The 26,972-nt window shown below is 33.7% G+C and overlaps 4 protein-coding genes across 4 annotated transcripts; all 4 read right to left on the bottom strand.

The window, feature by feature from the left end:
* Positions 1-10,877: 10,877 nt before the first annotated feature.
* Positions 10,878-12,185, bottom strand: LOC108225999 (probable E3 ubiquitin-protein ligase ZFP1). Its single transcript, XM_017400952.2, has 2 exons — positions 11,554-12,185; positions 10,878-11,358 (listed from the first exon to the last, which is right to left on the bottom strand). Exons 1-2 carry the CDS (start codon positions 11,974-11,976, stop codon positions 11,017-11,019), a joined length of 765 nt encoding a protein of 254 aa, XP_017256441.2. The 5' UTR covers positions 11,977-12,185; the 3' UTR covers positions 10,878-11,016.
* A 444-nt stretch (positions 12,186-12,629) lies between these two features.
* LOC135146991 (SEC12-like protein 2) lies at positions 12,630-14,889 on the bottom strand. Its single transcript, XM_064079055.1, has 3 exons — positions 13,857-14,889; positions 13,683-13,750; positions 12,630-13,314 (listed from the first exon to the last, which is right to left on the bottom strand). Exons 1-3 carry the CDS (start codon positions 13,964-13,966, stop codon positions 13,232-13,234), a joined length of 261 nt encoding a protein of 86 aa, XP_063935125.1. The 5' UTR covers positions 13,967-14,889; the 3' UTR covers positions 12,630-13,231.
* Positions 14,890-20,436: 5,547 nt separating this feature from the next.
* On the bottom strand, positions 20,437-23,759 carry LOC135147236 (SEC12-like protein 2). Its single transcript, XM_064080116.1, has 5 exons — positions 23,646-23,759; positions 21,904-21,989; positions 21,046-21,193; positions 20,711-20,802; positions 20,437-20,578 (listed from the first exon to the last, which is right to left on the bottom strand). The coding sequence occupies exons 1-5, from the start codon at positions 23,757-23,759 to the stop codon at positions 20,437-20,439; spliced, it is 582 nt and encodes a 193-aa protein (XP_063936186.1).
* A 2,513-nt stretch (positions 23,760-26,272) lies between these two features.
* On the bottom strand, positions 26,273-26,656 carry LOC135147235 (probable E3 ubiquitin-protein ligase RHG1A). Its single transcript, XM_064080115.1, has one exon. It carries the CDS (start codon positions 26,654-26,656, stop codon positions 26,273-26,275), a length of 384 nt encoding a protein of 127 aa, XP_063936185.1.
* Positions 26,657-26,972: the final 316 nt, after the last annotated feature.

The following is a 26,972-nucleotide window of genomic DNA, read 5'->3' as shown; positions in this document are numbered from 1 at the left end:
ATTAATAAAATTTAATAGAGTCTAATTCTGTAAAGCATGACCTTGAAGTAATTCGATCATATCCCACGAGATAAAAAGTATCCATATGGAAGCTTGTATAATCTATCAAGTGATAGGTTTTATTTATTACAAAACCCTAAAGAAAACAAATTCTTGGATTTACAACCATTTTGCACCCGCATATAAAGTTTAGATACACAAGCACAACTTTTAAAGCAAGGCCCGTCACAAGACTAGAAGCTGATGACTAACCTATTTTTCATTCAACAAAATTTGGCACCTTTTGTGTGGGAAGAATACATCGACCATGATTGAAATAGTGAGCACAAGTCGATCTAAAAAACACATACCGACGACTAGAATTAGTGTAAGCATTTCTCTACGGCCTCTAGCGCAAGCTTCTCCCCTTTCCTAAGATAATGTTTCACAATCTCAAGGGATGCTTCACAACTCAGCGGAGGAAGTTTACCTCACACCTTTTATATACATGGGGGCAGACTACTTAGTGGTGTATATATATCAATTATTGAGAATTTTGTGGAAACCCTACAATCCACGGTAACCCGGTGGGGATAGAAATGACTCTAGCATTTAACCACTTCCATCCTATTAGACTGAATGACGATCCATTGTATTATGGACCTAATACCGATATCATGACTGATGGGAGTTCCCGGTGATGGAGGATTAAATATTCTCATGATGAGATACGGAGAAGGATTCAAGCTGATGTAACCACTCATGATGAAAACCTGGCAAGATTGAAAGTAAACTTAGCCGCACGACGCGAGCCAATACCAGAGTTGCGCTCGAGACTTCGGGCCATTCCACTTCATGAAACACTTCTTAGAGGGTCACCTATAAGGACGACCGATAAACTTCGCCAAAAAAGGACCGAGCATATTCTACTAAACACTCAACTCGATGATGTGACGATCTAAATGCTTCGTATACACCAACAATGATGAACACCCTTGTATTACAAAGTTCAAGATGCCACCCATCAAGGCATGTGATGGAATGGAGAAATATCCCTCTAATTGTGCGAGGACCTTAATCCACGTAATGTTACTGTAGCCGAAATATGATGTCATAAACCGGAAGGGCTTTCCTTGAAGCCTCGAGGCAAGGAGCAATGGTGATATAATCAACTCCCTGCAACCTCGATATCCTATTTTAAAGAAGTGAAAAAGGCCTTCTTTGAATAATTTATCAACATCAAAATTCATGATAATGGTTGTGCTTAATTCCTTAGTATGACCGAGAAAAAGACGAGTCTCTTCATGACTACATGAATCGATTTACGGAGGAAGCATTAAAAGTCCCAGACTTAGGTGAGAAGGTTACTATATATGATGGCTGTAGAAAGAGAACCAACCCAAGGAAACTTCGCAAGATCACGGGTCAAAGCATTGATGCCCACATTAGGGAAGCTAGTCAGAGCCAAAAATTCATTTAAACTTCCTTCTTAATGAAATTTCACTTTATAAAAAATGTAATTTGCTTGTCATACTCTAAAGGCAATACTCAATACCTCGTTGTGATTATTATCTTTTTACTACAATTCTTGCTGATTACATATATGTTTACCAATCTAAATTTTAAGAACCTTATATACAACCCTAAATGATGATTATAAAATAATCATAATTTTTTTTACTATACCAAACCGAGTATTATAATATTGATTTTGTAATAACAAGTACCATAAAGCAAGCCTATAGTCACTATAAATCAAGACTGGGATCACTAAGTTTTTCAGCATAATTAGTGAATTAATCACTATGTTTAACATTAACATTATAGTTAACACTACTTTGTAATAGCAACAAGCACTTTAAAGCAAGCCTATAATCACTATAATCCAACTACCACCACTAAAAGTCACCATCCCCCTGGAAGTCATCACCCACCCTCTAAAAGTCATCATAATAGTGTTACCATCATTTTGGAATAAGCATAAAGTACATATATAAATCATGGATATTAATATGGATCTTAATTAATTTATAAATAAGATAATATCAGAGCTCATAATTTGATAAGATTTTTATTGTCAAGAGATGTAAACTCATTGCTCATCACTAGATAAACCACTTATAATTACAAGAGAAATGGGTCTTAGAGAAATTAGGAGGCATAAATTTATTTTATTCAACATATATGTCTTGCTAATTAGTAAGGCATACAAGCTTGTTTATTGAAGAAGAACATGTTCAACCGAAATGGTCCAGGCTCTGCAAATTGGACATTTGTTGATCTTCCTGGGTTAGTTGCACACTGAGACATCCTGGGTTGTTCTCTGCCGCATCCCTTTTTTATCCAACATCACCTTCCTGCCCTGGCACTTCAACAGCCATATCAGCTGGGGCCTCATCAACACTCTCTGCCTGTTTGGTAGCCTTCTCCAACTTTTCCTTGAGATCACGCCTTTCCAGATGATTATTTGAGGAGAGTGATATTACTTGAGGAGAGTGAATGTGAAGGGAATGATGATTATTTTCTAACACATGCATTGCCACATGATCTCCGGGCTGTCCATTATCTTCTTCCTCTGTGGGTAGCATGTTAAGATCAAGAGGATTCAGGCTGAGATCAATAATAGGACTGACAGGAGTGCTAATAATAACCGCTGAATCAGCATCACCCACATGAGGATGAGGGTTTTGTATTTCTAACTCATGGGTTGCCATATGATCTCTGTTTTCCTCCTCATCTACTCCCATTTGTTTGGGTTCAAGATTTGTAACCTGCCAAATAGAAAAGTTAGCTAGCTAGATGATTTTTTTAAAAAAAAAATTGTTATATATAGAAGTATTTGTATGCTTGAATTAATACAAGTAGATGGTAATATTAAACTAATATTATTAAAACTTGAATGTATCAAATATAATGACACAACTAACAATATAATAAATTAAAAATATATATTAATATATATCCAAATATTATATTGAGTATAATAAAAAATATTAACGAGGGAATAACAATGATTACAAATTAGATCACAATTTTTTAAATAAAAATAAATACATATCAAAAGTAGTTCTGCTCTCTAAATGATTGTTGGACTTGTTTTAGACAAACTGTACAAATTTTAACTAATTTTTCTTCATTAACAATTTCAACTAATTTTTAAAAATTCCTGACTTGCTACTTTATAAATTTGAAAAATATATGGAGTAATAAAATATTTTTCAAAATATATATCGAATATAAAACATATTAAAAATTTGGAAAGTCACCGTCAATATAAAGTATACATGATTATAGGAGAATTCCAAAACAACAATTTCAAATACAAAATAAAAACTATATATAAGGAGGGGTACATTAACATACCATATCACAACCAGCAAGATGATAATTCTCCATCATCCAAACAATAGGTGTATAAATCCCGTAAAAAGTATTTGAATTTGGATAAAATAATGAATTATTGAAAGATATAAAAGAACATATTAACGGTTTACATTGCATTATATTGAGAGATAACACTAAATAGCCATCTTGTATATGATTCAATAGCTAGGTTGATGTTGGTGCTTGTTGATGGTTATTGTTGGAGTTTCGAGTGCTCTGTAAGTAACAGCATAGAATACACAGGGGTTTTTGTATAAGCGGCGCAATTGTAGGGTAATGTAGAATACACAGGACAATATGCTATGCTTATATAGGCAGGAAACTGGGCTTTTCCATTTTTGGGCCCATGAATAACATATTATTAGAGCCACTCCAAGGGCTACACCTGTTGGGTAAAATTGCTTATGCGACAATAATATGATTATCCACTAAAAAATGGGCTTCTTCAACGCAGCCCAAGTATTAGGTAAATATTTTAAAAAAGGTAATTGTGAAACTTACTTCCAATATATCCGAAACTAAAAAAAGTAGTTTTTATTTTTGATATTTTTGTAGTTCTGAAACTTGCTTCCAATATATCTGAAACTAAAAAAGAAAGTTTTTATTTTTGATATTTTTCATTCCAAATTCCAGAAAATTACACCTACACGCCACTCGCTTCTCCTTTATATAAGTATATTGATTTCTCAACTTTCTCTATCAATTTTGTAGAAAAATTATAATCTTATTTGTAAGACTAGAAAACTTAACAGTATATTAGTGTTCTAAAAATCGGCGATTAATCGCTAGTCGGGCGGAAAACATCTTGATTATAATTCGTTAATCGGACAAAAAAACAATGATTTAAAAAATTGGTGAAAATGGTCAAAATTCGGAAAAATCGGTCGAAAATCGGTCAATTACAAAAAAAACTATTTTTTATTTTTTATTAAAATATATCAATTTTAATTTTATAAACAATTAAAAAGTAATTAAAATTAAAAAAATATCAAAACTATTCAATTATAAATTTATCGATTATGAAAAATTATACTTTAAAATTATGCAAAATACTTAAAATTATACATTTTTTGTGAGTGCTAATATATATACATGTGTTTTTTTATTTGTGATATGTAAATATTTTGCTATTTTGATTATAAAATATTATAAATCTATAATATATATATATATATATATATTTAAAAAATAATATTAAATTGATTCCGATAACGATCCGATTAGTCATTCCGATTAATCCCCGATTATCAGATTAATCCCTGAGCAGGGCTTTCACCGACTAAGTCCGATTTCCGCTTATTATAACACTGCATTATATAGATGATAGTTTTTGTAATTGTTTTACCAATTTTAAATGATAGTGACTCGTTTAAAACTTTAAAATGTCACTGAAGGAGTATTGAGCAAAATTAACATTTGAAGGCTTTTTTATTTATGTTTTTGTAAATAATTTATGATCGTCAATGGTAAATACAGTTGTGGCCCTCAACGAGTGATTAATACAGTTTATTCTGAAGACGGGAAGAGTAAAATCGGCAGACTGCAGTATAACAATTGTTGTACTATTTATATATGTATAGTTCTCTTGTTTCAAGTGTGGCTTCTGGAGTGTTTCTTCCCCTTTAAAACAACAGAGGCATAAGCACTTGACTCAAAAACAAGAGCTTGGAAATAAAACAAGAGAAATGAATTTATATATGTTGGTGAAAGCATCTTCATTCTAAAACTGAAATTAGTTGGCCTTGACACTTGACACTGAAGAACATAACTAGGACATCTAACAAAATTTACAACTCCGGAACAATCCTCACGCATAAGTAAAAACGTATCAAAACCTTCTCCTAAAACTCTGAAGTTTTCTGTACATTCAAGAATAGTTACCCTGTAAAGCAACATTCTGTGCAAAACCTGCCAAGTGGTAGTCACGGGGTTCATCTTTTATAGCCCTGTCACCTTTAAGTCCTGCCATGTCGACTGCGGCATCAACCGGGGCCCTATTATCGTGTGGTATCTCCTCAATTAGCTCGTTTACGTAGTCCCCCAATGATCTGCCTTCACCGGTGGCCAAGTATGCAACAAAATTGCTTAAGCCAATCTTGTAACATTTCTTAGTTGAGGCTACAGCCTCGTAGATTGCCTTCTTAGCAGCGGCCTTCACATCTTCTGCCTGTTTGACAGCCATCTCCAATTTCTCCTCAAGATGACGCTTCTCACTAAAAGCTTTAAGGGCAGCCTCTTCTATTGCCCTCTTAGCATAGACTTTTTCATCTTCTGCCTTCTTGACAGTTTTCTCCAACTTCACCTCGGGATCACGCTTCTCACTTGCAGCTTTATGTAGTTCTTTCCGTACATCATCACGTTCTCTCTCAAGCTCTTTCTTCATCTCATCCGAACTGGCTTTTTGACCCTTCCACTTTCGGATTTGGCCCTGGAGGTCAATTACCTGCTTCCTCAGCTCCTCATTTTTCATCTTTGATGTCTCAAAGCCATTGCACAGCTCCGAAACAGTTGAGGCAGCCTGAAAGATACAGCATCAGAGAAGTACAACAAAAACAGATGCCCATAACATCAGTTAACAGTGGCGGATCCCAGAATTTTACCAAGGGGGGCTTCATGAATATTTAAAAAAAAATTACTTAAGTTGAATCTTGCGGAAGGGGAGGGAAGCAGTGAAGCACCGAACTACTGAAGTCGAGCAGGAGCATTAAGACACGGTTAGAGATGCTCTAACTTGACCAATATTCTTTTAAATTCAAAATACTAAACATACTCCACATCTGTCATATTTTGACACTGAATATAATTTGGTCTTGATTCCCTAACTCCATGCTATTTCGTAACCCATATAGAATAAGAGTAATGTCCAAATAATTCACAGCAATAAAGTGCACCATGGTTATGTACATTCTAGGTCGTTATAAAGCTTCGTCCCTGAATCTCTAGTCATCAACCCAAGACTTTATTTTACGAAGTTGAAAGAAACCATCAATTAGTACTATTAATTTATCATTACATATGATGCTCCTAATTCAATGAAAAGGGCCCAAACAAGAATATGTGCTAAAGGTGATCAAGTAAAATAAGACGAAGTAGAAGTAGCACTAATACTTATTGAAAAACCACTAGTCAACGACCAACCTCAACTTCTAGAAGTACCGTCAAATCAAAGCTAACCGACAATTTTGATATATAATACATGAATATGACCACGCTGTAGGGAAGATTCGCAATAAAAGAATCTCGAACAAAGAAATAGCTTTTACAGCTCAACATGAATCATCACAAGTGCTTTCTAATCACTATACAAGTCTATTTATTGAAAAAAAACACGTTCAACAAATATGGCGGTGTCTCTGCAAATTGGACATTTGGTGATCCTCCTCAACCATTTCTTTATACATTTCATATGATATTGATGTCCACATCGAAGAGCTCCAACTAATTCCTCAGCTGCATACTCATCCTGGCATATGACACATATGTCAGGTTCACCCACATGAGGACAAGGGTTTTGTATTTCTGACTCATGGGTTTCCGTATGATCTGCGTGTTCCTCCTCCTCGACCTCTTCCTCTGTGGGTAGCATGTTGAGATCAAAAGGATGCATGTTGAGATCAGGAACAGGGGGAACTGGTGTAGAGATAGTATCAGCTGCATCCCTCGCATGAGGGTTTTGCATTTCATTAGAAAGCAGCAAAACTTCTGCTTCCCTGTCACCACTTCTTTCCATTTGTTCCGGTTCATCATTTGTAACCTGGCAAACAATAAAAGTCACCTAGGTTGATGATTATTTCCAAACCAAAGTTTGAAAAGAAGTATATATAATCTTGAACTAATACAAGTACAAAGTAATATTCTAATAATTTTAAAACATGCCTGCATCAAATATTTTTTAGAAAGAATTTTTTTGTAAAGCAAATTTATTGGTATAGAAAGAATTTCACCCATACATTTTTTAGAGAAGCAACTAATACAAATTTTTTTGATAAAATATAAACTGTACATCATAGAGCTAATATTTTATGCAACAAAACAACATGACTGAGAATATAAAAATTGATGTATAAAAAGTAAAGCAAAAAAGAGATAGAGGATCACGTGGGATGTAAATAAACTGGCCAATAAGAAAGAAGAGACATAGAAAGAGACACAATAAGGAGACAGAGGATCCAGACTCAGTTAAACCAAACAACTAACAAACTAACAAAAGTAAAAAATATTCTTACATTCAAATATTATATTCGGTATATTTACTTAATCTTTTAAGATAAAAGCAATACTCATACATTGGAAAAAAATAAAAATAAAAATAAATACATACCTAAAGTAGCACATCTCTTTAAATGACTTCAATTTATTTTGGTTAAGTTTTACAAACATTTACAAAAAATATTTATTGCTAAATATCTTTAACAAATTTTTACATATTATTAACTTCATATTTTTTTTGAATAAATATTGAATTCATATTTTTATAATCAGAAAAAATACATGGATTAATAAAATATTTTTTAATAATATTCCTTCATTAATTATATAAAATACAAAACAATTTAATAAAAGTTATAAAACCTATTAGTTCGGCCCATTAGAATCATACATGATTACAAGAGAGTTTCAGATAACAAGTTTAAATACTAAACAAAAAACAAGTATAGGAAGATATATGTTAAAATACCTAACAATAACCAACAACATGATAATTCACTGTCATGCCTATAATAGGTTAATAAATGGGATAAAAAGTATTTGCATCACCATAAAAAATGAATTATTGAAAGATACAAAAGAGGATATTAATGGTGTAAGTTGCATTACCTGACCAAAAGAAGGATGATTGAGTGGTAATTCTAGATAACAATAGTCTAATATCATTCCATAGCTTGGTTGACGTGGGTGGTTGTGAGACTCTTCATGTTCAAAATGGTGTTCACGGTTGGAAGTTTCCATTGATTGTAATTTTCTGAAACAAATTCAAATTTAACTGGTTTTATATATAGGTAAGCGGCGGATTTGTAGGACAATGTTGGTTTGATAGGGCAATGTGTTATGATTATATAGGCTGCTAATTGGGCCTTTTCAATTTGGGCCCATGAAATTAGAAAAATAGTTTCTAAATCATGGATTGTGCTACCTTTTCCACTCACGCTTCCGATATAAACATCCTTGCTAAGGCTCGGAGTGTTACCTATATTTTTGATGTAACAGTTTTGAAATTAGCTCCTGATTAAGTAAAGGTAATATGAGTAAATTCAAGGCATCAAAGCTTGGTACAACAAATGTGATAACAAATTATGAGTACTAGTAATTTCATAACTATTGAGATATAGTCAAAACTACGGGCCATTTTCAATTTTTAGGTAAATATCAGTATTTTTCTATATCATCCTTTGAAACAAAAAATAATCTTTTTTTCAAGGTCGGTCTCCATTATTTCCCACTTCCTACCTTTCTATCCACATTATTTTCATATTAGTCGAAATATATACTAATTTGTTTTATTTATAACATATATGGGTTGCTAATTTGTAAGGCGTACAAGTCTGTTTATTGAAGAAAAACATGTTCAACAAAAATGGTTGTAGCTCTGCAAATTGGACATTTGTTGATCCTCCTCAACAATTTCTTTATACATTTCACATCATATTCATGTCCACATCGAAGACCTCCAAGTAATTCCTCAGCTGCATACTCTATATATCATCATGGCATATGACACACATATATATAGGTTCTTGGCTAGGACTTGTAGTTGTAGCATTTCAATCTCTTATCTGTAAATGTTGCATAATTGTTCCCTGTGACAATCTGCTGCTATCAACTCGTCCCATTTGCTGAAAATATGAATTATATAATCTGACAAGTAGCTGTAGTTGGGGATCAAGTGCTCTTCGGGTCCTAGAGACTTCCTCCTACAAGAATTCAGAGATGAGGAAGAAAGCATATATAACAGATATAAATTTATGCCATGTGAATATTAAACATGAGTTACCTTTGGCTTGAATAGTAGCAGCTGCATCCCTCACATTAGGGTTTTGCATTTCATTAGAAAGCAGCAAAACATCTGCTTCCCTGTCATCCCTTCTTCCTATTTGTTCCCGTTCAACATTTGTAACTTGGCAAACAATAAAAGTCAGCTAGCTAGATGATCATTTTTAAATGAAAGTTTAAAAAGAAGTATATATATGCTTGAATAAGTACAAGTACAAAGTAATATTTAACAGATAAGGAATATTTCAAGTTGAATATGATGAAGTAGAAGTATACTAATACTCATCTAAGAACCATTAGTTAACAAATAAGGAATACGGAGTCATTAAGTTAGGGAAAACTTTGTTATCGAAGTTGAAAGAAACCTCCAAATTACATTAGCAACGTTTTATCATTCACTACATAAGATGCACGCAATCCAGTGAAAAGAGAAAAAAATAACATCTCCACAGAAAGTTAAACAAGTAGAATAAGATCGAGTAGTAGGAGCACTAATATTTACCCATGAGAGTCCGTACTTAACATGCATGTAACCTCTCTAGAGATACCATGAAATAAAAGCAAACCCCACAACTTTTGTAATATTACATGATTGTGACCACGTACTGTGTCGTAACTACTCTCAAACAAAGAACAAGTTTTTATAGTCCACTATGAATCACATTTGATTTTCTAATCAAGGTGTTTTATATAATTATACTTGCTAACTCATTTAAGATAAAATAATTAGCACCTCCCCATAATTAAAAACTACCTGATTGGAGTTTGAGATTGAGACTGAATTTGGGCAAATTGTTAGGCAAATGTCTCATAAAAAAAGAAGAAGAGAAATATGTCATTTTGACTAGAATTATCTTCTTATAGTGTGTAGGGATTAATATTGCAATATTGGTATTGTGGCATACGATGAATTCCTAACCTAAGAAATGTGATCTAGGTAGTATCTAATTAATAAATAACAAATTTTTTATTATCATGTTGAATTAACTACCAAAAATTCAAAAAGTTTCATTCTCTGGAGTTTATAAACATTGACACCAAATAAGAGTTTCTTTATGAGATGCTATGTCATCCCTAGTACCCTAACTTTCATTTCCATTATATTTATTAGAAATATTTTTTTAGGTTTCTCTCATCCCCATGACATGAGATGGTGTAACTTTTACATCATATTGATGTACAAATTATACCATGAATATTGGTATTATATCATAGATAAAAAAATTGTATATTCGATCTTTATGAAATTATATATATACACACACACACACATATATATAAAGGTAGATATTATATATAAACATTTAATTAGAAGAAACCATCTTCATTTTTTATGAGTGAAAACATAAGTTTATTGGGTTGAGAAATATACATCTCACCCAAACAATTCTACCATCATTTAGTAATAAGCATAAAATACATATAAATTATGGATATCAATATCTTAATTTATAAATAAGACCATATGAGAGCTCATCATTTGATAAGAATTTTACTTTCAAAGAGATGTAAACTCATTGCTCATCACTGGATTAATAACCACTTATCATTACAAGAGAAATGGGTCTCAGATAAATTAGGAGGCATAAATTAATTTTATTTAGCATAAATGCGTTGCTATTTGTAAGGCATACAAGCATGCTTATTGGAAAAAAAACATGTTCATATGGCCGTGGCTCTGCAAATTGGACATTTGTTGATCCTCCTCAACCATTGCCTTATACATTGCACATGATATTCATGTCCACATCGAAGACCCCCAACTAGTTCCTCAGCTGCATACTCATCCTGGCATATGACACATATATCAGGACGTTCCTGGCTAGGACTTGTGGTTGTAGCAATATTACAATATCTTATTTGTAAATGTTGCATAATTGTTCCCTCCGGCAATCTGCTGCTATCAACTCGTCCCATTTGCTGAAAATGGGAATTTAATAATCTGAAAAGTAGCTGTAGCTGTAGCTGGGGATCAAGTGCTCTTGGGGTCCTAGAGACTTCCTCCTGCAAGAATTGAGATATGGAAGAAAGCATATTAGATATAAATTAATGCCATGCGAATATTAAACATGAGTTACCTTTGGCTTGAATGACAATATTGGCAAAATGATTAAGGTTCAGGGCAACTTAAAGTGGTTACTAAATCAAGAACAAAATTATAGAAAAAATTTAACAATGGAAAGAGGGAGATGAAATTACTTGAGGAGAGTGAATGTGATGGGAAGGATGATTATTCTGGAAGACATGCATTGCCCGATGATCTCTGGGTTGCCCGTTCTCTTCTTCTTGTGTGGGTGGCATGTTAAGATCAAGAGGATAGAGGTTGAGATCAATAATAGGGCTGACCCAAGTGGAAATACTAACGGCTGCATTAGCTTCACCCACATGAGGACGAGGGTTTTGTATTTCTGACTCATGGGTTGCCATATGATGATCTCTGTCTTCCTCCTCCTCCAATTCCTCCTCTGTCGAAGGTGGCATGTTGAGATCAAGAGGAAGCATGTTGAGATCAGGAAGAGTGGGAATCCGTGTAGAGATAGCAGCTGCATCCCTCAGATTAGGGTTTTGCATTTCATTAGAAAGCAGCAAAACTTCTGCTTCCCTGTCATCACTTCTTCCCATTTGTTCTGGTTCATCATTTGTAACCTGGCAAACAATAAAAATCAGCTAGCTAGATGATTATTTTGAAATGAAAGTGTGAAAAGAAGTGTATATATGCTTGAATTAATACAAGTAAAAAGTAATAAAGAATTTTAAAACATGTCTGCATCAAATATAGCCAAAAAAGTAACAAACTAGGTAAATTAAATATTCTTATATGCAAATATTATATTAAGTATATTTACTTAATCTTTTAAGGTAAAAACAATACTTATACATTAGAAAAGATAAAAATAAAAATAAATACATATCAAAAGTAACTCATATCTTTAAATGACTTCAATTTATTTATATTAATTTTACAGATGTTTAAAAAAATTATTTCTAAACATATCAACTAACTTTTATATATTATTGACTTCATATTTTAAAAATTAGAAAAACACATGGAGTAATTATATATTCTTTGAAAATATTCTTTCATTAATTATAAATAGATAATATTATTTCTTTAATTAAATTAACTATAAGACATTTTAATAGAAATTATAAAGCCTATTAGTTTGGCTCATAAGAATCATACATAATTAAAACAGTTTCAAAATAACAAGTACAAATACCAAACAAAAAACAATTATAAAGAGGATAATTCACGGTCATGCCTATAATACTTGTTTAAAGGGGATAAAGAGTATTTGCATCATGTTATAAATAATGAATTATTGAAAGACACAAAAGAGGATATTAGTGGTGTAAGTTGGATTACCTGACCAATAGAAGGATGATTGAGTGATAATTCTGAATAACCATCCTCTAATATCATTTGATAGCTTGATTGACCTAGGTGATTGCTAGACTCTTCAACTAATAGTTGGTGCCCATTGTTGGAAGTTTCCATTGATTTGTAATTTCTTGAACCAAATTTAACTGGTTTTATATATAGGCGGCGGATTTGTATCTTGTAGGACAAAGTGGGTTTGATAGCTAGGGTAATGTGTTATGATTATATAGGCTGCGGATTTGTGGCTTGTAGGACAATGCGGATTTGATAGGGTAATGTGTTATGATTATATAGGCGGCTAATTGGGCTTTTTCAATTTGGGCTCATGAAATTAAAAAGATAGTTTATAAATCTTTGGTTGGGCTACCTTGTCCATTCACGCTTCCACCACTAACTAAACAAGAGTATATAACTGGTAAATTTAAAGACAGAAGAATTAAAATATCATGATCCACTTGGAAGATATTCCACACATTTTCAAGCAGTAGGAGTGCTCTACGAAAGCAATTCTGCCAATTTTGTGTAATACACGGCTATCGCTAGCAATATCATGAATAAGATGACCCACAAGCTTAATCCTGCAGTTGACCAGAAGTAGATAATTAACAAATCATTTCAAAATAAGCCAACTGTATAAACACATTTTATATGCTTCTGACATATATATTTGCTTTTCGTCTCACATTTATTTTAACGTGCAGCTGCGCTTAAAGTCTTAAATCTACAAGTTAATGGTACCAGTGGCATATAAAAATGGTTCACAAGGCTATACTTTCTAAACTCAGTTCTAATAATTTGAAGGAAACTAGCATTTAGCTCTGCTTATAGTTTGTTTTTTGGACAGGTACTTGCACATGTATATATTACTATAGCAAATTTCATTTCTAAATACTTGCAAATATGATACTACAGCTAGTCGACAACCAACTTGTCAAGGAATACATACCTCTTTCCTTCTTATCTTCAACTAGTGTCACTCTTGCACTTGAATCAAAAGATGTTGACAAAAGAGCCCTGTAAACAAAATCAAATGGTTTTAACAATTAATCAAACTTCTCAAGTGCAGGTGCATATTTTTTAAAATATTTATTTAAAGAGGGACACAAATTTGTACAAGAACCTTGAATCATGTGAAAACATCAGGGATGTAACTATGCCAAGATGAGTTTTCTTAACTGCTGTATGTAACCGCATACTGGAAGAATGTAAAACTAATATGTCGCCTTCCATTGTCCCCCTGCAAGTTGAACAATCACCATACAGAAAGAAACAAAAGGAAATGTTAATTTGTTAACCCAAATGAGTTCGTCAAGTGCAACTTTGTGTTTTATTGTTATTGTTTTTTACTAAAATAGAAAATAACACTAAATTAGTGGGGCAATAGCTCATTATCTAGAGAAAAAAAAAATCATGAAATATGACCACCACATATATATCCCCGATAAAAGATTTTACAGCACATACTTGTTCCTTCAGACCAGTTTCTATAAATCATGCTTACTAGAGGACTGCATAGGAGATTAACACACACACACACACACACAGAAAAGACGAGCATTAATCTTTCATTCTCCCGTGACCTATCATTTAAGAGCAAAATATCGTGATCCTAAACACGGTCACTTAAGCCATCGTAAGCTTATTCTCTATTATTATAGAAGTTCCAGCTTAAGTAAATAACAGATAGACATTGAAAAAACATGATACATGGTTACTGTCATCAGTTTGTCAGCTTATCTAAGTGTAAAAATAGTCAAAATTTTCAAGTGTATCCACCGGATTCTCTGCATATATGATGACATACAGATACCTAAAACAGCTAACCAATCTGACTTCCACACTAAAAAAACCTTGAACAAGTTATCAAATGTCCTTCATGCAAAAAACAAGGAGTTCTTAAACAGCTAGGTATTTTCCGTCGGCTGAAACATTAAAGGCATTTATCGAGTCACGGGTTATATGCTTCGAGCTGATCAGCGTCCATGATGTGGTGTTCCACTTCATAATACTTCCACCACTAACTAAACAAGAGTATATAACTGGTGAATTATGCTTGTATTAGGTACATACAATAAAGAAATCACTATATATGTACATACAGATAAATCTTTTTATATTTTGTAGAGAAAGAAAAATGTTTCCCCACCCTTTAAAATAAAATGACATAGATAAGGTTGTTTAATTCTGGTATATGATGAACACAAAGATATAAAAGAAACAAGTTTTATATAAACTGAAAGTGGAATACAAAAGACTCAGCCTTGCTTCTGAAACTGAAAGCTACTATATATAAAAATACTACTACTTAGTAACTGATGAAACCAAACTCCTCAACTTTCCTACTTAATTAAACTCAATGACTCATAACTGACCCAGCACAGCTGAACTATTCAAATACCAACGTTAACTAATCATTTGTTTAGATTAGGCCCAACATACTCCCCCTTAATCTAAACAGGTTGAAGATCTTTTACTCCCAGCAACTTTCTCATTTTTTCGAATTTAACCATATGTAGAGCCTTTGTCAAAATGTCTGCTCGCTGCTCACTTGAACTCACATGTTTGATAACAATCGTTCCTTGCTCAACACAATCACGAATAAAATGGTAACGGATATCTATATGCTTGCTTCTACCATGAAACACTGGATTTTTGGACAAGTCAATTGCAGACCTATTATCGATATAAAGTGTTACCGGACCAGCTTCCACATTTGATATTGAACTAAGAACCTTCTGCAGCCAAATACCTTGACAAGCGGCTGCAGTGGCAGCCATGAATTCAGCTTCACAGCTCGACAAAGCCACACACCTCTGCTTCTGTGAGACCCATGTAATTAGACTATCATTCAGGTAGAAGGCCATACCCCCAGTGCTTTTCCTGTCAACAACGTCTCCCCCTAAGTCACTATCAGTGAAACCCGATAACAAATAGTTTCCTCGACCCTTGGTGTACACAAGCCCATAGTTTAAAGTTCCCTTAACATAGCGTAATATTCGTTTAACAGCTCCCATGTGCAGCACTGTAGGTTTCTCCATGAAACGACTAACCACTCCAACTGAATAAGCGATATCTGGTCGAGTATGGACCAGATACCGTAATCCACCAATGATGCTCTTGAACATAGTCGAATTAACCAGCTTGCCATTCTCGTCCTTGTGCAACAGAATTTTCGGTTCCATAGGATATTTAACAGGATTACAATCCAACATACCAGCACGTTCAAGCACCTTTTTGGCATAAGCCGTCTGCCGTAGCTCCGTAAATCCATTTCCCTGTTCAACTTCAATCCCAATATAATAGGCCAGCTTTCCCAAGTCACTCATATCAAACTCTTGGTTCATCTGATCTTTGAACTTAGCTATGATGGAGATGCTTGAGCCCGTTATCAATAAATCATCAACGTATACTCCTATAATCAGCGCCTCATTTCCTTTGTGTTTGATATAAACCGCATGTTCAAATGGGCATTTTGTAAATCCAAGTCTGATCAAGTACTTACTCAATCGAGAGTACCAAGCCCGAGGGGCTTGACGGAGACCGTAAAGAGCCTTAAAAAGTCTGTACACCTTATTCTCTTCCCCTTCCTTCTCAAAACCTTTAGGCTGATTCACATAGACTTCTTCCAACAAATCTCCATTCAGAAAAGCGGACTTGACATCAAGGTGGTGAACCTCCCATGCATTTTTTGCAGCTAAAGCTAATAGTAAACGGACTGTTTCCATTCTTGTAATTGGCGCAAACACTTCCTCATAATCAACACCAAACTTCTGGACATACCCTTTTGCTACGAGCCGGGCCTTGTGCTTTACAACCTTTCCCGTAGTGTCTTTATTTAATTTATAAACCCATTTCAAGTCGATTGCTTTATGGCCTGGCGGCAATTCCGTTAGCTTCCAGGTGTTATTTTTCTCAATTGCCTCGATCTCATTCTGCATAGCGACCTTCCATGCTCGTTCTTTAATGGCATGTTCATACGTTGCAGGTTCTTCAATTTCTAGTAGCAACAGTTCATTTTCAGCTTCGATTTCTTCTGTTTCATTATATATATCAGTGAGCAACCTGAAATTTTGAGCTTCATTGCTGCTGTTCGATGTATCAGACCCATACTCTTCATTTTGTGAGCCTCCAGAATGCATTACTTCTGACTGTGGTGTCGGGGAATTTTCTTCTTCGACTTCATCAGTATTTTGAGCATCCTCCAGAATGTCACTTACAGTAAATGATATAGATGCAGCTGCATCATTTGAGCTTTGTTCAGTCCACTCCCAACTCTTTTCTTCTTCAAAAACAACGTCCCGGCTGACCTGTATCCCCCCTGTACTCGGATCATATAATCGAAATGCCTTTGTTCCAGGTTCTTTACCAAGATAAACACCCACTTTGCTCCTGTTGTCAAGTTTCTTGAGATGGACTCCGGGGATCTTCATATGAGCTACACAGCCAAAGACCTTCACAAAATCAAAACTTGGCTTCACACCTGTCCAGGCCTCATGTGGTGTCATTTTTGATAGAGCTCGGGTAGGGAGTTTGTTCAAAATATAAACAGCATGTCGGACCGCCTCTCCCCACAAATTTGATGGCAGACTTCTTTCATTCAACAGACTTCTTGCCATAGCAACTATAGTTCTGTTTCGGCATTCAACGACGCCATTTTGTTGCGGTGAATAAGGGGCTGTATAATGCCTCCGAATCCCAGCATTCTCACAATATGACAAAAAATCTTTTGAACAAAATTCTCCTCCCCTATCTGTTCTCAAGACTTGTATTCCCTTGTTTTCTTTCTTTTCAACAGTTGCCCGGAATTTTTTAAATGCATTCAAAGCCTCGTCTTTAGATTTAATCATATAAACCCACATCATGCGGCTAAAATCATCCACTAGCAACATAAAATACTTATTACCTGCTGGTGTTGGGGGTGAAATCGGTCCACAGATGTCTCCATGGATCAACTCGAGAGCATTCTTTGCAGAAAAATTTGTTTGAGAAGGGAAGGGTCTCCGTGTCTGCTTTGATAATAGGCAACCATTACACACTTCTTTAGGCTGACTGAAATTTGGCAATCCTCGGGCCATATCATTTCTTGACATAAGTTGCATCGCCTTGAAATTGACGTGGCCAAGTCGTGAGTGCCACAACCAGGTCATCTCATCCGCTTTTGTCAACATACATGTTGTTGCTTCCTGATTGAGGACCAGTTTATACAAACGGTTTTGTGATTTCTGCACCTTCATTGGTAACTTTCCACCCTTTTCATAAACCCACAGGAACTCACCATCAATGACTACCCTATTCCCCTCCTCAGATAATTGTCCCAGACTTATTATATTGTTGCAAAGGGTTGGTATAAAATATACACCATTTAAAATTCTCTCTTCACCATTTTTGCATTTAAATGAGATTGATCCCTTACCTTTAATTTCAACCATTGATCCATCGCCAAACTTCACCATTCCTGTTGCAGTCTTGTCCAATTCTCTGAACTTTGAGCGTGCCCCGGTCATATGACTACTGGCTCCATTATCTAAATACCACACATCTATTTCTTCTTCGCAATCTCGAGTTGCTCCTCCAACTGTTTTTCCCTTGTCATCATTCACCAGCATCACTTTGTTCTCTCCAGCCTCGTGTTCCAAAAATAATAGTGCCGGCTCATCTTCAGCACTTTGTGTAAAGTTTACCTCTGGTTTTTGTTCTCTTTCACGGCGAGATTTGCGACACTCGGCTGCGAAATGTCAATAAGCACCGCAGTTGAAGCACCTGACCCGACTTCTATCACGTACTCCACGGTAAGTGTCTTTCCCTCGGTTGTCACCACTACCACTGCCTTTATATCCGACTTTGCTCGATTTCTTCAGCCACTCATCTCGTGTGAGTAGGAGTTTTACCTCGATGTTCTCTCGCTTTTTCCACTCTTCCTCTGTCAGTAAAAGTTTGCCTTCATTCACCTCTGCCGGTCCACGTAACCTCTCCTCGTGTGCCTTTAGTGAACCTATCACCTCTTCTACTGACATCTCCTCCAAGTTTCCAAATTGCTCAATGGCTGAGGCAATTTGTAAAAACTTGGTGGGAACTGCTCTTAAAAGCTTTTTCACCACGTACGTCTCCTCCACCTTCTCACCCAATGCTCGGATGTTCGTGACCAAGCCGTTCAATTTCATATAAAACTCATCCAAGGATTCTGTTTCCTTCATGTTCATGATTTCAAACTCGCATTTTAAAGTCTGAGCCCTCGCTTTCTTGACCTTGTCCGCACCCAAACACACCGTCTTAATAGCCTCCCACGCCTCCTTAGCTGTTTTCTTTTCTGCCAGTGATAATAACATATCCTCTGGAATACCTTGATAGATTGCTGCTAGTGCCATCTTGTCTTTTTTCTCTTCTACAGCTACCTCTGGGTCCTTCGGTTCAATAGCCTCCCACACGCCATGAGCTTGCATAAATACTGTCATCTTCATAGCCCACGCAGTATAATTTGACTTGGTTAACATTGGGTAGTTTAGGGTGACACTGCTCTCTTTGCTTTTGTTTTGATCCATATTTGTTTGATGTAGGGTTTGTCTGGGCATATATTTGGGCATCCAACAGGTGTTAGCTCTGATACCAGATTGTTTAATTCTGGTATATGATGAACACAAAGATATAAAAGAAACAAGTTTTATATAAACTGAAAGTGGAATACAAAAGACTCAGCCTTGCTTCTGAAACTGAAAGCTACTATATATAAAAATACTACTACTTAGTAACTGATGAAACCAAACTCCTCAACTTTCCTACTTAATTAAACTCAATGACTCATAACTGACCCAGCACAGCTGAACTATTCAAATACCAACGTTAACTAATCATTTGTTTAGATTAGGCCCAACAAAGGTGTCCCCGTTGATTCTGCTCAAGCATAACACAAACCATTTACAAGTAAAACCATGTGGGCAAAAAAATATACCATTTGCCCACAAGAAGCCATTTTAATTTATAATTGTGAAAAAAGCACTTAAGCCCACAGGCCACAGCCCACCGAAATGTGGGTTTCTGCTTCAAATTGTAAGAGCCAGGCCTTTCCAGACCGCTTAAGGACTAACAAGAGCAAAGCACTTAGCACTTTTTACCAGAAGTGATGCAGGACTAATTAATAAATGGAGAGTTATCTTAGTTACAGATAATTAATCTTTATAAAAAAAATATAAATTACAAAAAATTTTAGATCCATTTTACGCATCAAGAAGGAGCTTAATTGACTATTTTAATCATGGGCATGAATTTTTCTCAACAAAAAGAAAGAAAGTACCATCTACAAGAAAGATGTAAGAATCTTTACGAAGATGAGAATGTTTGATGAATAAAGTCTAGTAACTAAGTTTATGCTGTTATTATGACAATGGTTGTGTATTCTTGACTACATACAACTTATACTTGTTTGTCTTAGACAATGTAGCTGCTTTCTTTGTTCGAATTCCTATTACGGCCTTTCCGTTTCAATGTATTCCAACTAAGTAGCAACAAGTTCCTTGGTACCAAAATGATTACTATATTTAGTAATGGATTTCTAGTCAGTCAAGAAAACTTCAAGTTCCCTGGTTTCTGTAGTAACGCAAAAACAATGAAATTTAGTTACCTAGGTCCCCATGATCACCACAAGTTACATACTTAATTGTATATTTAGATAATCCAGTTACCAAAATTAACTATATAACTTCTATTTACATTGAAGTGAACCACACACTGACACACAAAGACAAATCCTTTACTTTCTGCAAAGCAGCTACAGGTGTTGATGATGCAATATCCCAAATCCTACCAGGCCCACTACATCCAACAGAAGCTAGAAAGTTTCCATCTGGGCTGCAAAATAATGAAAGCCATTAGCCATTATATCAATTGATATATACATATTACTAATTTAGTGAGATTTTTCAAATATGTTATTTGCAAGATGGAAAAGTTTAAATTAAACTAATTCAATTATATATGAACCTGAAAGACAAATCCTTCACCGAGGCATGAGCATTCGACTCATCCAGAATGCTGTCCATACTAGGCCACTTGAAAACCCTTAATTTTCCTTCCTGTACTGTACCAAAATCATATCATCAACAAATATTTTTCTGTAGGACTTGTTTACGCAAATCAAATTGAGTGTGTTGCATAGCTTTACACTGCATGCAATATTTTATAAATTCCAACGTAACAGAAGTATAACTAGAAAGCAAAAACTCATCTCCAACTACCCGATATGCTTTTCTTTTATATGAGCAACTAAAGCAAAAAAAAAAAACTAAACCAGATATTGCAGGAATGATGAACCCTACCTTACCACCAACAGCAAGTACAGATCCCTCATTGTCGAAAGTTAGTGCTAACTGTTGTCCAACGTCTTCTGGTTGGCTAAGAATTTTTTCAGATGATTTTAGACCCCACTCGTGAACATCATCGCTCTTTACCGCATCATTGATGAATCACTTGCGTTCACTTGGATGGAATGGAACGGGTGAGAATGAAATGAAAAATTACAAAGAAGTTTTATAGAGGAATAAGAAATTATGAGACAATAGTGACCAAATATGAGCAAGTCTAAATTTTTTATGATAAAGATTGCCGCATCCCATTCAAACCATCTATGCAAGTAAATCATGATAACAGTTGTTACTTCGAAATAAGTCAAGTTATTGTATATTTTGTGTGGCTTGAAATAAATATGACCATTTCCTACAACTAGGATGTTTACAAACAATGAGAAAAAATCTATGATGATTAAGGAAATGCTGTAATATTGTTATGTAATGTTTCGATTTTTAGCAAAAAATTATTGGCCATGCATCATAGCAATCAAATGGAGTGATAAAGTCAGATAATTGATGATCGTCTTTCATTTGATTCCACAATAGCTGGACAGAATTCATTTGGATGTGCGTAAAATTAAATTTTGAGGCTTAAGCTTGGAGGCAAAACAAAAAAAAAATGCTGGAAAAGAAAACTGAATGGCGGCACAGAACATAAACACAATCCTCATTTCATGGAAAAGTCAGAATCAACAACTTAAAATCCTGGTTTGGCACTTGTGACGGAACATAAAAAAACTGCATTATACATCCTCCCAAGTTCAAATACGTAGAAAAGAAATTTTAAAAGTCCAGTATTATAATATAGTAGTGCAGATATTTACCTACAGCTTTGAGGCATTGAGCATATAAGGTCTTCTCCACCAGGGTGGACAGCCATAAGGTAGATCGGTCCCAGTACCAACCTTTGCAACCTTAGAAGCATAAAGCACAATTAGTCACATAAAGTTATAAAAACCAAAGGCCAATGTAGTCTCATGAATATGATATTAGAGTGCATGATATTCAATTAATCAAACAAAGGGAGACAAATGCGACTACTAAGGAAGCATTCTGTTGCCCGTTTAGGCTTTTTTTTTATTCCACAAAAAACAGTGCTACTTGTGGACACGGCATATTTTATTAATAAACAAGTTAGACATCTATACTATAATATAATATAATAAGCCAACATAGGTTTAATTTGTAGTCGGACAAAATTTTGGTTTGGTCATCTCCTTTATAACTACAAGTCGGTTACATGTAAACTTCTCTTACTGTTACACTATTAAAGAGTTTTATACGTTTAAATTACAAATACTTGTGATGTAATACAAGATAAAAAACTCCACCGTTATTCTTTTAAATATAATTAATATATTATTTATATACTATATTATAATAAATCGATATTGGTATAATTCGTAGTCGTCCAAAAAATGTAATCAGTTGGAGTTGGTGGAGTTGGTAAATATAATCTGGTTAAAATCTAATTCATTAATACTAAAATACTAATAAGATAATGTTAAGATTTAAATTATAATTAATAAATTACGAATTCTATATCCGCCCGTGCTTCGCACGGGTTAAAGGCTAGTCATAGAATAAAATAACAATAGAACTTAGATTAAACTTGTTGTTGTAAAGAACTTTGCGAATTAGGCATCTTTCCTACTTCTATCTCATTCTTACTTCTTCATTTCTTCTATATTTATTTTGAATAGTAAGTGTGACAAATATTTGATATATAAATTAGTCAAAGTGTCCATATTTTAGTCAAAGGATCTGACACCGGTCCGACACGGGTACGACAACCTAAACACAACTTGGAGTAAGATAGGACTCCAAGATTGTAATATTCTGTATATACTACTCCCTCCGTTTCATAATACATGTCCACTTTTGAAAAGAAGTGTATATATGCTTGAATTAATACAAGTACAAAGTAATAAATAATTTTAAAACATGTATGCATCAAATATAGCTAAACAAGTAACAAACTAGGTAAAGTAAATATTCTTATATGCAAGTATTATATTAAGTATATTTACTTAATCTTTTAAGGTAAAAACAATACTTATACATTAGAAAAGATAAAAATAAAAATAAATACATATCGAAAGTAACTCATCTCTTTAAATGACTTCAATTTATTTATATTAATTTTTACAGATGTTTAAAAAAATTATTTCTAAACATCTTCAACTAATTTTTATATATTATTGACTTCATATTTTAAAAATTAGAAAAACACATGGAGTAATTATATATTCTTTGAAAATATTCTTTGAAAATATTCATTCATTAATTATATTTAATAGATAATATTATTTCATTAATTAAATTAAATATAAGACATTTTAATAGAAATTATAAAGCCTATTAGTTTGGCTCATAAGAATCATACATAATTAAAAGAGTTTCAAAATAACAAGTACAAATACTAAACAAAAAAACAATTATAAAGAGGATAATTCACGGTCATGCCTATAATAGTTGTTTAAAGGGGATAAAGAGTATTTGCATCATGTTATAAATAATGAATTATTGAAAGATACAAAAGAGGATATTAGTGGTGTAAGTTGGATTACCTGACCAATAGAAGGATGATTGAGTGATAATTCTGAATAACCATCCTCTAATATCATTTGATAGCTTGATTGACCTAGGTGATTGCTAGACTCTAACCAATAGTTGGTGCCCATTGTTGGAAGTTTCCATTGATTTGAAATTTCTTGAAGCAAATTTAATTGGTTTTATATATAGGCGGCGGATTTGTATCTTGTAGGACAAAGTGAGTTTGATAGCTAGGATAATGTGTTGTGATTATATAGGTTGCGGATTTGTGGCTTGTAGGACAATTCGGGTTTTGGGCTTTTTCAATTTGGGCCCATGAAATTAGAAATATACTTTATAAATCTTTGGTTGGGCTACCTTGTCCACTTCCTATGTAAAAACCCTTGTTATTTAGGCCTAGAGTGTTACACATATTTTTGATGTAAGGAGTTTTGAAATTAGCACCCCATTAAGTAAAGGTAATATGAGGAAATTCAAGGCATCAAAGCATGGTACAACAGTCAAAACCCTTGTTATTTAGGCCTAGAGTGTTACACATATTTTTGATGTAAGGAGTTTTGAAATTAGAACCCCATTAAGTAAAGGTAATATGAGGAAATTCAAGGCATCAAAGCATGGTACAACACATGTGATATCAGATCATGTGTACTAGTGATTTGATTAACTACTGAGATTGAGTCAAAACTACTAGCCATTTTCAATTTTTAGGTAAACACTAGAATTTTGTCTATATCATTCTTTGAAATAAATATAATCTTTTTTTTTCAAGTTGGTCTCCATTATTTCCCACTTCCTACCTTTCTGTCAATATTATTAAACATTAGTTGGAATATATACTAATACTAATATTAATAATAGCATGTGTGAGTTGTGGACACAAATATAATTTGGTCTATGACTTAGTAGATCCATACTCATTCATAACCAATTAGAATGAATAAGAACATATCCAAATAATTTACTTCATCAAGTGCAGTTTGATAACAAACAAGCTAGGCCAATATAGAGCTTAGCTAAGGAATCTCTAGTCATCAACTAAAGGAAAAGCTTGTTATTTAAGTTGAAACAAATCACTACATTACTACAGTTTTATCATTCTCTTCATATGATGCGTGCAATCTAATGAAAAGAATCAACACAAGAATCAAGTTGAATAAGATGAAGTAGAAGTAATATTACTAATACTTATCTATGAACCATTAGTTAACAAATAAGGAATACGGAGTCATCAACTTATTAGGAAAAACCTTGTTATCAAAGAAACCACCAAATTAGCAACGTTTTATCATAAACTAAACAAGATGGTGAAAAGAGCAAAAAAAAGAATCTTCATAAAAGTTGATTAATTTGAATAAGACCAAGTAGTAGGAGCACTAAGACTTATCTAACACTGCGTAGTTAACGTGTAACCTCAACTTCTAGAGGTACCATGAAATAAAAGCAAACCCGACATAAATGTGTCGTAAATATTCTCAAACAAATGTGAATCACATTTGATTTTCTAATCAATGTGTTTTATATAATTATACTTGCTAACCCATTTAAGATAGAATAATTGGCACCTCCCCTTAATTATAAACTACCTAATTGGAGTTTGAGATTGAGACTGCATTTGAGCAAATTGTTTGGCAAATTTCTCGTAAAAAAAAAGAGAAATATGTCCTTTTGACTAGAATTATCTTCTTATAGCTAGTGTGCAGGGACTAATATAGCATTGATATTGTGGCATACAATGAATTCCAAACCTAAGAAATGTGATATAGCTAGTATCTTAAAAAAATACATAATAAAACTTTTATTATCATAATGAAATTAACTATGGGAAATTCAAAAAAATCCCATCTCTGAAATTTATAAACATTGACACCAAATAAGAGTTTCTTTATGGGATGCTATGTCATCCCTAGTACCCTAAGTTCCATTTCCCTCGCCCATTACATTTATTAGAACTAATTTTTGTAGGTTTCTCTCATCCCCACCACACCATATGGTGTTATTTTTACACCATATTGATGTACAAATTATAGCATGATGGATATTATATCATCAGAGATCAAAAAGATAATTTTTTTACATAGAAAATATTATATTCAATCTTTATCAAATTATTTATATATTTTATTATTATATTTATTTTTCTATTTCACTTTGTTGATAATTGTTATTTTGATAAGATCACAAAGTTTTAAAGGTAAACATTATATAAAATATTTAATCAGAAGAAACCATTCTCATTTTTATGAATGAAAACACAGGTTTATTGGGTTGAAAAGAAAACATTTCACCAAATAATACATTTTACCATCATTTAATAATACACATAAAATACATAAAATATTTAATCAGAAGAAACCATTCTCATTTTTATGAATGAAAACACAGGTTTATTGGGTTGAAAAGAAAACATTTCACCAAATAATACATTTTACCATCATTTAAGAATACACATAAAATACATAAAATTATGGATATTAATATCTTAATTTATAAATAAGACCATGTCAGAGCTCATAATTTGATAAGAATTTACGCATTGCTCATCACTAGATTAACAAGTTATAATTACAAGAGAAATGGGTCTTAGTGAAATTAGAAGGCATAAATTTATTTTATCTAACATATATGAGTTGTTATTTTGTAATTAAGGCATACATGCTTGTTTATTGAAAAAAACAGGTTCAACAAAAATAGTGGTGTCTCTGCAAATTGGACATTTGGTGATCCTCCTCAACCATTTCTTTATACATTTCATATGATATTCATGTCCACATCGAAGGCCTCCAACTAGTTCCTCTGCATATTCATCCTGGCATATGACACATATATCAGGTTCACCCACATGAGGATGAGGGTTTTGTATTTCTGACTCATGGGTTGCCATATGATCTCTGTCTTCCTCCTCCTCCAATTCCTCCTCTGTCCGTGGTAGCGTGTTAAGATCAAGAGGATGAATGTTGAGATCGGGAACAGGGGGAATCCTTGTAGAGATAGCAGCAGCTGCATCCCTCACATTAGGGTTTTGCATTTCATTAGAAAGCTGAAAGCAGCAAAACTTCTGCTTCCCTATCACTTCTTCCTATTTGTTCCAGTTCATCATTTGTATCCTGGCAAACAATAAAAGTCATCTAGCTAGATATATATATGCTTGGATTAATACAAGTACAAAAAAATATTCTAATAATTATAAAACATGTCCACATCAAACATAACCAAACAAGTAACAAACTAATAAAATAAAATAAAAAAACAATACTTACACATTAGAACAGAACATAAAAATGAAAATAAGTACATATCGCAAGTAGCACATCACTTTAAATTACATCAATTTCTGAACATCT

The sequence above is a fragment of the Daucus carota genome, chromosome 6, assembly GCF_001625215.2.
Source record: "Daucus carota subsp. sativus chromosome 6, DH1 v3.0, whole genome shotgun sequence".
Taxonomy (NCBI): domain Eukaryota; kingdom Viridiplantae; phylum Streptophyta; class Magnoliopsida; order Apiales; family Apiaceae; genus Daucus; species Daucus carota.
This window is presented reverse-complemented; position numbering and strand designations above follow the sequence as displayed.

Bases quoted from the DNA above. Each gene is read 5' to 3' on its own strand.
- LOC108225999 (XM_017400952.2), bottom strand. From the start codon at position 11,976: ATGGGAAGAAGTGATGACAGGGAAGCAGAAGTTTTGCTGCTTTCTAAT. The intron at 11,359-11,553 runs GTAATTTCATCT...CAATTCTTGCAG, and splicing joins ATCACATTCACTCTCCTCAA to GAGGAAGTCTCTAGGACCCC.
- LOC135146991 (XM_064079055.1), bottom strand. From the start codon at position 13,966: ATGGAAGGCGACATATTAGTTTTACATTCTTCCAGTATGCGGTTACAT. The intron at 13,751-13,856 runs GTTCTTGTACAA...TTTTGTTTACAG, and splicing joins ATGTTTTCACATGATTCAAG to GGCTCTTTTGTCAACATCTT. The intron at 13,315-13,682 runs GTATGTATTCCT...GGTCAACTGCAG, and splicing joins TGAAGATAAGAAGGAAAGAG to GATTAAGCTTGTGGGTCATC.
- LOC135147236 (XM_064080116.1), bottom strand. From the start codon at position 23,759: ATGGGCACCAACTATTGGTTAGAGTCTAGCAATCACCTAGGTCAATCA. The intron at 21,990-23,645 runs GTAATCCAACTT...TATGCTTCTAAG, and splicing joins ATCATCCTTCTATTGGTCAG to GTTGCAAAGGTTGGTACTGG. The intron at 20,803-21,045 runs GTAGGGTTCATC...GGTACAGTACAG, and splicing joins TACTTGCTGTTGGTGGTAAG to GAAGGAAAATTAAGGGTTTT.
- LOC135147235 (XM_064080115.1), bottom strand. From the start codon at position 26,656: ATGCAAAACCCTAATGTGAGGGATGCAGCTGCTGCTATCTCTACAAGG.